General features: G+C 42.4%; 1 protein-coding gene across 1 annotated transcript in view; it reads left to right on the forward strand.

Annotated features, from left to right (window-relative positions):
• Positions 1-12,844, forward strand: part of STARD9 (StAR related lipid transfer domain containing 9) — a 120,288-nt gene that overhangs the window by 70,319 nt on the left and 37,125 nt on the right. The window contains exons 9-16 of the mRNA XM_067744613.1: positions 1,244-1,316; positions 4,024-4,091; positions 5,164-5,261; positions 5,680-5,889; positions 6,055-6,152; positions 7,286-7,363; positions 7,788-7,859; positions 11,275-11,454. Coding sequence (XP_067600714.1) covers positions 1,244-1,316; positions 4,024-4,091; positions 5,164-5,261; positions 5,680-5,889; positions 6,055-6,152; positions 7,286-7,363; positions 7,788-7,859; positions 11,275-11,454 — 877 coding nt within the window. The remainder of the gene's footprint in view (positions 1-1,243; positions 1,317-4,023; positions 4,092-5,163; positions 5,262-5,679; positions 5,890-6,054; positions 6,153-7,285; positions 7,364-7,787; positions 7,860-11,274; positions 11,455-12,844) is intronic.

The raw sequence follows: 12,844 nt of genomic DNA on the forward strand, positions 1-12,844 counted from the left end.
GAAGCTGGAGTTTGTTTTGGGTATAATAATATTAGGCAGTAAGCCCAGAGTATTACTCTATGCTTTGTCTTATAATACACGACTTCTGCTGTTTTTCATCAAAGAACAGATTCTTGCCTGCACTGTCCTCTCCTTGATAGAGGTGATATACTTTAATATAGTTTATATATAGTTTAAAATGTTTCAGAAAACCATTTTTCTTCTAGTTTTGCATACTGTAAAGGTTACTCAAAAAAAGACTGTTTTGAATCTGCTATGAAATACTATTGACTCTCCTGAAACCTATTGTAAATTGTGATAATACTCTATTTTTAGTTACTATGAAATACCCAGAATGTCATTTTACACCCCCAAAATAGCCTTTTTTTACCTGAAAAAAAAAATTGGGGGAATTTAGAGTCTTCTGCGTACCCTATTAATAACACGTCTGAGCTCACTGAACATAAAGGAAGAAATTTAAATTTAACATTCTGTTCCTTGGCTTTCGTGGAACTGTTCTGGAGGCACTTGCTTCATGTCTTCAGGGTACCCTGAGCTCCTTGATCTTTAAGTGTCAGGCCTTACCTTGTCCTTCTCATCCTTGAATAAATCAGCCTCTAGGTTTTGACTCTTTTCTTCAATTCTGTAACTCCTCTGAGAACAGAAGTCAATGAGTTGGTCTTAAACTGAGGCAAGATTGACTTAGATTTAGATGAAGGGAAGACTCTTGACTTTAAGGGTCAAGATTGGAATGAATCTTTCAGGGAGCCTATGAATTCTACCTGGCTTAAGCATGATGTTCATGTAATTCAAGATCTCATTTTAGCCCTTTCTGGCACTATAAAGTTAATATTCTGTGTTTAATCATGACTTACTTTCTCTGTCTTTGAGCCTTCTTCTCCAGCAAGCTCTGTACGTCCATTTGTCTTATTTAAATGGGTCTGTTTTAGGGATATTCTTACAGGTTGATGACTCTTTAGTATCACGCTTTCAACTCTGAGTTTTAACTTCTATTGCTTAAAAAAAGTTCTAATTGTGGTTTAATATGAATCTACACTCGCTTTTATTCTCAGATATCAGGACCTAGAGCACTGCTCCTGCCCTCTTGGGGCCACTCTCCTAACAATAACAGACTAAATAACGTGTGTTTCATGATCCTCACTTGTGAACCTCAGCACTAACATCTCTTGTGTTCCCCTTGGATCCTTAAAGATCAACATGCATAAACAATCCTTGTCCTAATTTTCTTCCCTTATATACACAGAATCACAGCAGCAACGCATGTTCATGAGGCCAGCAGCAGATCCCATGCCATCTTCACTATCTACTATACACAGGTTGGTTACCACTTATATTTGCTTAGATTTCTTCCTTTCATTGTCCCTTTTGACTGATTTCCTGTCTTCCTTCCTATTTCTTTTTCTTTCTTCCTACCTTTCCCTTTATAGGTCCTCTGATATGACCTAACATTATAAGTAGGACCTACACACAGTCTACTAAGCTACACACTCAGAAAGCGTAGAGGCATTTCATAAAGACTAATCAAAATATCTTTGACCTACATTTTACTTTTAACATTTCAAAGTACTTTAATATCTATATGATCAGTCTGGGCATTTAAAATGAAAATAAACATTAAAATTAAAAAGTAGGGACTTCCCTGGTGTGGCTCAGTGGTTAAGAATCCGCCTGCTAATGCAGGGGACATGGGTTCGAGCCCTGGTCTGGGAAGATCCTACATGCCACGGAACAACTAAGCCCATGTGCCACAACTACTGAGCCTGCACTCTAGAGTCCGTGAGCCACAACTACTGAGCCTGCGTGCCACAACTACTGAAGCCCGCCTGCCTAGCGCCCGTGCTCCACAACAAGAGAAGCCACTGCAATGAGAAGCCTGCGCACCACAATGAGGAGTAGTCCCTGCTCACTACAACTAGAGAAAGCCCGCGTGCAGCAGCAAAGACCCAAAGCAGCCAAAAATTAATTAATTAATTAAAAAAAAAAAAAAAACAAGAAACTGACTGTAAGGGCTCCACATGTTGGATTCAGCATACAAAGACTTCCAAGCAACTAATATAAATACGTTCCAAGAGCTGAAGGAAACCATGTTTTAAAGAATTAAAGGAAAACATGATGATAATGACTCTAGGGAATTTCAATAAAATGATAGAAATTATTTTAAAAGGGGGAATTCTGGAAATGTACAATAACAGAAATGAAAAAATCACTAATGGGACTCAAGTGCTGATTTGAGATGGCAGAAGAATTAGTGAAGTTGAAGATAGACAAATAGAAATCATCCAATTTGAAGAAGAGTAACTGAAGGAAAATGAACAGAGCTGCACAGACCTGTGGGACATCAGGTGTGTCAACATAAGTGTAATGGGAATCCCAGAAAGAAAGAAGAGAAAATAGGCATAAGAAAAAATTGAAAAATAATGGCCAAAAACAATTGCCAAATTTGTTGAAAGTCTTTAGTGTACACCTTATTCAAAAATTAACTCATACTGGATCGTAGGCACTAATGTGAAACCTAAAACAATTAAACTCATAGAAAATAACATGGGAGAACATTTGTGACCTTGGATTAGGCAAAGTTTTTTTAGATATGGCACTAAAAACACAAATTGAACAAAAGAACAAATTGAAATTTGGAATTGGTCAAAATTTAAAACTTCTGCTCTTCAAAAGACACTATTAAGAGAATAAAAAGAAAAGCCACAGGGAGAATTTATTTGTAAAACATATGTCAGATAAAAGACTTGTATCCAGAATATATACAGAACTCTCTAAACTCAATAATAAAACAACTCAAAAAAATTGGTTAGAAATTTTGAACTGATACTTAACTAGAGAAAATATACAGATGGCAATTAAGCACTTGAAAAGATGCAAACATCATTAATTATTAGAGGAATGCAAGTTAACACCAAATGAACTATCACTACTCACCTTTTAAAATAGCTAAAATTAAAAAGCATTATTATACTAAATATTGGCAAGATTGTAGGAGCTGGAGTTCTCATACACTATACTACTGGTACAACAACTTTGAAAAAGAATTTAATAGTTTCTTTAAAAATTAAACATATACCTACCATATGATTCAGCCATTGTGCTAGGTATTTTCCCAAGAGAAAAGAAATCATATGTCCACACAAAGACTTGTACACAAATATTCATAGCAGCTTTATTTGTAATTGCTCAAAGCTGGAAACAACCCAAATGTCCATCAAGAGGTGAATAGATAAACCATGGTACATTCATACACTGGAATACTACTCAGCAATAAAATTGAACTTTTGACACATGCCTCAACCTGGATGAATCTCAAAATAATTATGCACAGTGAAAGAAGCCAGACATTGTATGACTCATCTGTGTGAAATATCCTGAGAAGACAAATTTATAGAGATTGAAAATTGAGTGGTGACCTAGGGCTGGAGATGGCAATGGAGATTGATTGCAAACAGACTTGGAATTTGGGGAGTTATTGGAAATATTTTAAAACTGGATTTTAGTGATGGATGCACAACATTAAAATTAAGCAACAACAACAAAAACCCCATATTGAATTTTTTTAAAAAAAGGAAAGGTGGTTTTGCTCTTGAGGGCTGGATGCCCCTGGATAGAACAGAGAGAGGCAGAGTCCTGCCCAGCAAGTTAACAGGCTGTGACTCTGGTTAACAAGAGACAAAGCCCCATCATCCGCTCCTCCAAACCTACTATGGATCTCTACTGATGGGCCAGAGCCTCCTGGAGAAGAGTTGAGCATTTACCCGGTAAACCGTGCTAGGGAGACTTTGTTGGGGGGTTGCCCACCTACCCTATGGAAGTTTTGCTCACATTTTTAATGATGGCAGGACTCAGGGCTTACTGATTGTCAGATATTGAGAGCTCATCTGGTTCAGAACACATTAGAATACAGATTTCTTGAGTGAGTTGGCTAAAAATCCGAATATCACCTTGGTTAGGAGGGTGTCATGGGAAAAAAACAACATATTGTTCCAAGTGACAAGCTTTAAATATCTTTTCTCCCTTTAGGCAATCCTGGAGAACCACCTCCCCTCTGAAATCTCTAGCAAGATCAACCTTGTGGACCTAGCAGGCAGGTAATTAGGATCTCAAAGCCAAGTGGAATTACTCCCTTGACAATGACCTTGTTCTTGCTCATTTTACGGGGAATAAACTTTTCCCCACCTTTTACACATTTCAGTCATCCTGAGAAAACTACAAAAGAAACAAATTGTTTGAATACTAGGTTAAGAAACTGTAGTTTTCCGAGGGCTAAAAAATTTTATGTTAGGGGTTCTCAATCTTAGCTGCCCATTAAAATCACCTGGACCTTTTAGATCTCCCAATGCCTAGGTTGCACCTCAAATCAAATAAATCAGATTATTAGTGGAGTCAGAAGGAGTGCCAGCAGTGTATAGCCAAGATTGAAAACCAGTGCTCTAAGTAGAGGGGACTGAGTTAGCGTGCTTTTTTCCTTTGACCTAATATTGATTTTATGCTGCTCTACACATCTCTCAAAAAAAAAAAAAAAAAAAGGTTTAAAAAATACTGTGGCATTGGGGATCAGATACTGCCTTTTAAGTATTAGAAGGAAACATGAATTGTACTCATTTACATATCCAGAAAGAAGAAACTCTCAGGAATAATGTGGTCAGAAAAAAGTGTAACATGAAGTAAGGCATATTTTCTTATTTTAAAACTGCTAAATAATTAATATGGTACACCACTCCCTTAAAAGCTTAAGTGCTTTCTGGAAGAAATTGTATCAGCCAACTGGAAGTGTGTATTTCTAATATTTCACATTTACTTAAATAAGGAATTTGAAACCATTAATGACACAGCATAAAGCCATTAATATGTGAAATTAAAACAAAAGGGGAATTGTATATACCAAAAAACTATGTTGGTATCATTACTGTGAATAAGTATTAACTCAAAATGCTCTGGCAGCCAAATGTAATGAATTGTTTGATTTTTATTGCCTGAGAAGCAGAAGGATGCCAGTTTGTTACATGATGGTAACATTTTTTCTGGAACTGAATTCTAAGGGATTTATTATGTGGACCTTTTACACAGAGTGCAACATAATGGATAGTGTTTCTCAACAGCATTGTAAGGATAGTGTCTTCTTGTTCACTTTTGTTTCTCTTTTCATCCACTGTGTTTTAGTGAAAGAGCAGATCCCAGTTACTGTAAGGACCGGATTACTGAGGGAGCCAATATCAACAAGTCTCTTGTGACTCTGGGGATCGTCATCTCCACCTTAGGTATTTTGACGGTAGCCTGGATTATCAGAGTGGGAGGGGGAGACTTTGAAAGATAACTCATATGTTTTCATTTTGTCAAAATGGAGTAGATACTTAAAAGGTTCTTTCTGATAAAGTTTACCTTCTGGCTTTGGGCATGAAAAATTGATATTTGTAGTTTTTGAACACAATGTGACCATCATCCTACCACTCTCATTCCAAAAAGAAGGGAAACTACAAAATTGTTTGGCTTAAATATTCCATCTCTTGAGTCCAGAGTCTAATTCAGGAACCATACTTAAAGCATCCAGTCATAGGCAGAAAGGGATTAGGAAGTGTGATGCTAAGTCTGCCTTCTCCAACCATTGCTTTGTTTTAATGCATTTGTTTCGTAATTCCTTTTTTTTCTTCCACTTTTATTATTTTTTTGTCTTTTAAGCCCAGAACTCTCAGGTATTCAGCAGCTGCCAGAGCCTCGGCAGCACAGTGAGCGATGGTAGTGACGGTGGGATCCCTAGCTCTCCTTCCAGGACCAGCAGTGGAGCAGGACCTTCCCAGAGGCAGTCTTACATCCCCTACCGGGACTCTGTGTTGACCTGGCTGCTGAAGGACAGCCTCGGAGGCAACTCCAGAACCATCATGGTTGCCAGTGAGTAGGCTGCCGGAGCTGGTTCTGTGTTGAGACTGGTGCTCTGCCACTGCTGCCCATTTCATCAAGGGTCTCAGACAGCCTGGGCGACGGCAGCAAGGCCAGTGGTCATGGGCTGGGTTGGAAAGGCGTGGCGTGTGTTTTAACCTTCTCCTTCTACCCCAGCTGTGTCTCCTGCACACACTAGCTACAGTGAGACCATGAGCACGTTGAGGTATGCATCCAACGCCAAAAACATCATCAACAAGCCACGGGTAAATGAGGTGAGACCTTCATTTGAAGTCCTGGTCTGGTACAGCAGTTTACTCCAAGTTCTCCTTTTTTCCTGTCATTTGATTTCCTTCTCTTTCTACTCACCCCAGCTGCCAGACTTGTTCTCCAAATGCCGAGGGAGTGAAATTCTTTCTTTCAGTGTCATACCATTCTCTCATATCTCAACTGGCTTCATTCAGTTGCCTTTTTTGAATAATTTATTTTAGATGTTTATCTAAGGCCATTGGTCTTAAGAGCCCTTGTACACTGTTGCCACTCGAGGAAAGATCATTTAAAAGTGTCTGTGTTTACTGCCTTTATTCCAAGTTTATGTTGCTCTGTGCCTTTTTTCATATGCAAATTGCAGTGCCGTCTCTGTTTTGGGTAAAAGTTGCATATGAGGAATCCTTTAGTCTTGAAAGCTGAATTAATAATGAGAATATTCCAAAAGTTCCTCATCTACTTTGCAGTTTCGGTGAAAAGTTCCAGGGCAGGGATCACAAATGGGTGGCCCACATACAGCCCATTTATGGACTGTTTTAAAGGGCAGTGTAGGGACTTCCCTGCGGTCCAGTGCTTAAGACTTCGCCTTCCAATGCACCGGTGTGGGTTCGATCCCTGGTCGGGGAGCTAAGATCCCACATGCCTTGCTGCCAAAAAACCAAACCATAAAACAGAAGCAATACTGTAACAAATTCAGTAAAGACTTAAAAAAAATAAAGGGCAATGTAATTGGTCAGGTAAGTTTAGTCACACTCAATACAGGAAGATTAGCACCTTACATGCTCTGGCATTTGTATTATATTACCTACCTGACCTCCTGCTCTAGGCAGTGATTTTCAGACTTTAGTGTGTATCAGAATCACCTGGAGGGTTTGTTAAATCACAGGTGGGCCCAGCCCTCAAGAGTTTCTGATTAATAGGTGTTGGGGCATTGCAGGAGTGGGGGTGGTCCACAGAATTTGCATTTCTCACAAGTTCTTAGGTGAAGTTGCTGCTGATCCTGGGACCACACTTTGAAAAGACTGCCCTAGAAGTTACTCCCAAGGAGTAATCCGCTTCTTCCAGGCTAATTGCGAGTAGCATCTCACAGCCATTCGGGGCCTGATATCAGTCAGTGGTGACCGAGTTCTCTGTGTTTCAGGATGCAAACGTGAAGTTGATCAGAGAACTCAGGGAAGAGATTGGAAGACTGAAAGCCATGCTGCTGAGCTTTGAGCTGGTATGTGGGCAGTCAGGACTTTTCTGTCCTCCAGAGCCCCTTCTCTTCTGCAGGGTATCTGAGCCCTGCTGCATTGTGTTCTCAGTCAGGTGACGCTTGTAGAGCAGAGGCCAGAGATAGGATGGTGATTACTCTGATTACCTGTGTAGTTTCAGATGGGGTGGGCACCCTCTCACTGTGTCCTCTCTGCTGTCCAAAGGGCATTTTCCTGAATGGCCCTTGTTCTGTATGTGGGCAGATACGGGGAATGGGGCCCTCCAGAAAAAATTTCCTTGAATTCTCCTTCTTTGTACCCATCTGAGCCCAAATACTTAGGCTTCTGATTTGTTTCTGATTTTAACGATAAAGTTTTTCCTTTATCTGCATCTTTTCCTTCACAAGAGTGAGGGTGGGACCCATGAAGCACATCTCTCTCTTTGTGCAGAGAAACTTCCATTCATTGAATGAGGGAAAGGATGAAAATCTGAAGGAGCTGGCTCTCCAAAATGAATTGAAGGTGGGTCTGTTGGGGAGACTCAGTTGTGCTTCACATCACCTTGGAAACAGATCTGACCTCCCTCCATCATTCCTGGGCCAGAACTGCTCCCCCACCAGGACAGAGAGGTTCTATATAGAGACAACCTTTGTCTCCATTGAGCCTTGAGTTGGGGGATGTGTTTGTCATAGGGCTGGTGACTGGCTTTCTGACTCTGCTTTGTTTTCCCAGGGGATCATGATAACTCCCTTCAGATAGTGACAGTAGCCTAGGAAAAAAATTATTTTCTAGTAAATAAGTAAATCAATGACATGTATTCATTGAACATCAACTAGGTGCTCAGCACAATGCTGCAGGAGATACAAAGAAGTCCCTGCCCTCAGATGGCTTGCAGTCTAGTTGGAAGCACATTTAGAGAAGGATTAAATGAAATAACTTATGTGAGTTAGACGTAAAGGGCTTAGGAAGGAAGAAATCAAATGTGGCTTGGAATTTTCAGGGCCAGCCTCAGTGCTGCAGTTGGAAGGCAGAGAACTTGAACTAGACCTTGGAGGATGGATAGGGTCTGTTAGATAGGGAGATGGGCAGAGGTATTGGGGTGAGGGAGGGATAACAGAAGCAAAGCCACGGAAGTGAGAGAAGGGCTGGTGTGAGACATGTGGACACACGGGGTGTGAGGGTAGCGAAGCTGGCTAGGATATGTGTTCCTGGTAGAGAGGAGCAGAGGGGAGGGGAGGAGAGGTCCAGTTCAGGAGGTTTGAACTTGACATGAACAGGGTTACTCACAGCTTCTTGAACCCAGTTAGTGACATGATAAAGGAGTATATTGGGTAAATTAATATGACAGTTGCATGTAGAATGGATTGAGGGCTGGAAGCAGAGAGATCAACAAGGAAAGAGACTGTTGTTGTGACCCCATGAGGGTGAGGACATTTTGGGAGATTGAATCAAATGGTGATTCCCAGAGACTTTTTTTTTTTAATCACTTGTGTTAAGTTTTTTTTTACTTTGTTTTTTTTGGCCGTGCCACACGGCACGCAGGATCTTAGTTCCCTGATCAGGGATCGAATCCGTGCTCCCTGCATTGGGAGCACAGAGTCTTAACCACTGGACCACCAGGGAAGTCCCCCAGTGACATTTAAAAGGAAGAAGTAGCAGGCATTATTTGGTGACAGGTTAGATTTAGGTCTTGCAAACAAATGTCCTCATTTCCAGTACTCTACTGCATCATCCTTATATGTTATTAAAGTATCCTGGCTATGTCAATATTTTGTTACCCAAACTAAACTTTAGGACTACTTCACATATCCAGAAGTTTCTCAGAAATTCTGTATTTAGCTATATGGTCTGATTTTTGGTTCATTCCAGGCACATTAGCATTTTTACTTTATACAGGCCGGCAGACCTGGACTTGAACCTGCCGCTTGCTAGTCTTACAACCTTAGGCAGGTAGGAGTGGGTGATGAAGGCTGGCCAGAGGGGAGGTGTCCTCTGCAGCACCTCCAGGGGGATGTGCCCTGCCACCTACCTCTGCCGGGGCCCAATCCAACCCAGCCCTTCACGGGTACCCTGTAGTTTTCAAACTTCAACTCAATGATTATAACATTAAAAAGAATGTTTCAGGAATTCCCTGGCGGTCCAGTGGTTAGAACTCTGTGCTTCCATTGCTGGGGGCGCAGGTTCGATCCCTAGTCGGGGAGCTAAGATCCAACACGCTGCGTAGGGCAGCCCCAAAAAAGAATGTTTCTAGAGTCATAAAATACTTGTACCTAAACTTGGCATGATTTTTTTTCCCTTAAGTTTTCTCTTTATGAGAGAAGGACTTAGATGAATCTAGTTCCTTTTCCTGGTCTTCCTCAGTTCTTCCACTCCCAAAAGAAGCTTCCTGCCTTGATAACAATTTCCACCGTAAGAAATAAAAAGGACCCTATATTCAACATTGTTCCTTCATGTTTCCCAAGTGGGCTTAGCTTAAGGCCTCTAAGCCTTGGTGTGTTTATTTTTAAAACTCTGTTCCTGATCCATAGTAAGCCCTCAGTGTTTTTTTAAATTAATTTTTTATTGGAGTATAGTTGATTTACAATGTTGTGTTAGTTTCTGCCGTACAGCAAAGTTAATCAGTTATACATATACATATATCCACTCTTTCTTAGATTCTTTTCCCATATAGGCCATTACAGAGTATTGAATAGAGTTCCCTGTGCTGTACAGTAGGTCCTTATTCGTTATCTATTTTATATATAGTAGTGTGTATTATATATGTCAATCCCAATCTCCCAATTTACACCACCCCTCGCCCTCAGTGTTTAATAACATTAGTTATTACTGTTATTTTTTTATTGTGTGGTAGTTCAGACCAGTTTCATAGCCTTCATTCTCCCTGGGGAGACCCGTCTTGGTGCTTTGTTGGTTTTTGAGGTGCATACAAGCTTATATTAGAATTCAAGGTGCTGCACCTTGGGAAAGAAGTTCACAAGAGGACTCCCAGTATGGATCACATAGGAGGGGGGGTGGAAAGAGGGGAATTTAAACATATCAATAGATATGTGACTCAAATCCCAACTAATTTTTTTAAATTAATTTATTTATTTTTGACTGCATTGGGTCTTCGTTGCTGTGTGTGGGCTTTTCTCTAGTCGTGGCGAGCAGGGGCTGCTCTTTGTTGTGATGTGCAGGCTTCTCATTGTGGTGGTTTCTCGTTGTGGAGCACGGGCTCTAGGCACACGGGCTTCAGTAGTTGTGGCATGTGGGCTCAGTAGTTGCGGCTCGCGGGCTCTAGAGCGCAGGCTCAGTAGTTGGTGGTGCACAGGCTTAGTTGCTCCGTGGCATGTGGAATCTTCCCGGACCAGGGATTGAACCTGTGTTCCCTGTATTGGCAGGCGGATTCTTTTTTGTGTGTGTGGTACGCGGGCCTCTCACTGTTGTGGCCTCTCCCGTTGCGGAGCACAGGCTCCGGACGCGCAGGCTCAGCGGCCATGGCTCACGGGCCCAACTGCTCTGCGGCACGTGGGATCCTCCCGGACCGGGGCACGAACCCGTGTCCCCTGCATCGGCAGGCGGACTCTCAACCACTGCGCCACCAGGGAAGCCCAGCAGGCGGATTCTTAACCACTGTGCCACCAGGGAAGTCCCCAAATAATTTTTAAAAATAACATTTATGGTGCTTTTTTTTTTATAAAAACAATACATGCTCATTGCAGAAAAATTTAAAAATAACATTTATTGAGTTTCTATTTATAAAAGTAACAGTTGCTTTTTGAGGAAAACTTAGAAAACGGAGAGAGCTCACAGAGGTGCAAGGGCCCATGTGTGGACTTGAATAGTCACGGGGAGGAAAGTGAGGAAGTGATGCCGTGAGGAATCGGGCCAGATGGCGCTGAACCGTTCATCTGCTCCCTGTACTGAGTGTCCAGGACCACCTCCTCTGTCTCCTCAGATTGACCAGCTGACTAAAGACTGGGCCCGTAAGTGGAACGAGTGGAAGGCCCTCGTGGAACATTACAGAGTGGACATCAACAGGAGGAGGGCTGGGCTGGTCATCGACTCCAGCCTGCCACACCTGATGGCCTTGGAGGACGATGTGCTCAGCACAGGTGTCGTGCTCTATCACCTCAAGGTGAGCGGGCGGGCGGACGCACCCCCCCTCTCTCCTTAAGCCGTTGGCCCCAGAGGTCAGGGAGGGAAAAGCCGCAGAGCTGCCCTCAGGTGTGCCCTCAGGAAACTGGGCCTGCCAACCAACTGCGATCTGTTTTGTTTTTGTATGAATACAGAAGAAGACTAGTAATCAGAACAATCATTTGGTTTTCAGCTGCTGCCACTGTCTCTCTTACTTTTGTTCTCTATGCCTAAATTTCCTTGTTTTAAAGTAAAAATAATGCTGCTTGTATTCCTTATCCGGCTTCCTGAAGCACAGGAGTGCAGTCATGAAGGTGAAATCCTAACCTCGAAATTCCGGCAGCACTCCTGAGCGCTCCCTGCAAACACAGGCTGCTCACAGACGGCTTTCAGAGGCTAAAGGGATCAAAAGATCTGAAACGGTTCCCTTTCCGTACTTTCCCACTTCATTCAACCCCCCTTCTCCATTACTAGGTTTGCCTGGGAAAGAAGAGAGAAAAGAGGGAGTAGATTTAGGAAGCTTCAAGAAAGTGTGCAGGAGTCCAGAGAGCTGGGGGGTGAGGGGTGACCAGGGCGTGACATGCAGCCACCCACAGAAAATAGAGTGTTGCGAAGGCCTTCCACAGAGACCTCGCTGCCCTGGTTCTTTGTCACCTGGAGGCCAGGGCCTCACTTCTGAATGAAGTGTTTTGAGGGTTAGTGACCCATGTAATCCCATATCCTGTCCTCATCAAAAGTGTCCCACTATAGAAGGACAGTCCCCATGGATGGCTGAACATACCTTACATGGCCCAAATCCCTATGCTCACTGAAAATCCAATCTTCATTTTGATAATTGTCCCCAGCACGTTAAACTGACATTTAAAAGGAACAGAGTTTATGGGGATGTGTGACGCTGCTGTCATCCCTGGAGAAATCAGATTGCTATTGCTGCAGTACATGTGGTGGGGAGATGTCGGCACGTCTCACACATTTAGAAAGTCTGTGTTCTGAGGATAAGCCCTCGGGGAAGTTGTCAGAGACTGAGCCTCCCAGACAGAAGGTTAAAGTAGCTTCTTTTTTTGACACGGTGTAAATCATCTCAGTGAAAATGCCTCAGGCAGAAGCGGCTGTTACCTTAATAACAAATCTGAACACCAAAGGCTATCAATCGTTCCATTTGTCAGAACCATGGGGAGAGGTTGGAGGTCAAGGAGAGACCAGATGGATTAAAATGCTCAGTATTTGAGTAGAACTGGTCTGATATACTGATTGGAGGTGGAGTGAGTGGATGAAGTTAGACATCAAGTGGCAGAGCTTAGGGTAGCAGCAGAGGGCTGAAGGATGATGGGGAGATTGAGTTGGAGGCCGGAGATGGACGATGCTGGAGTGCTGGTGTCCTGGCCAAGTCA

Source organism: Pseudorca crassidens, chromosome 1 (assembly GCF_039906515.1).
Source record: "Pseudorca crassidens isolate mPseCra1 chromosome 1, mPseCra1.hap1, whole genome shotgun sequence".
In the NCBI taxonomy this organism is placed as follows: Eukaryota; Metazoa; Chordata; class Mammalia; order Artiodactyla; family Delphinidae; genus Pseudorca; species Pseudorca crassidens.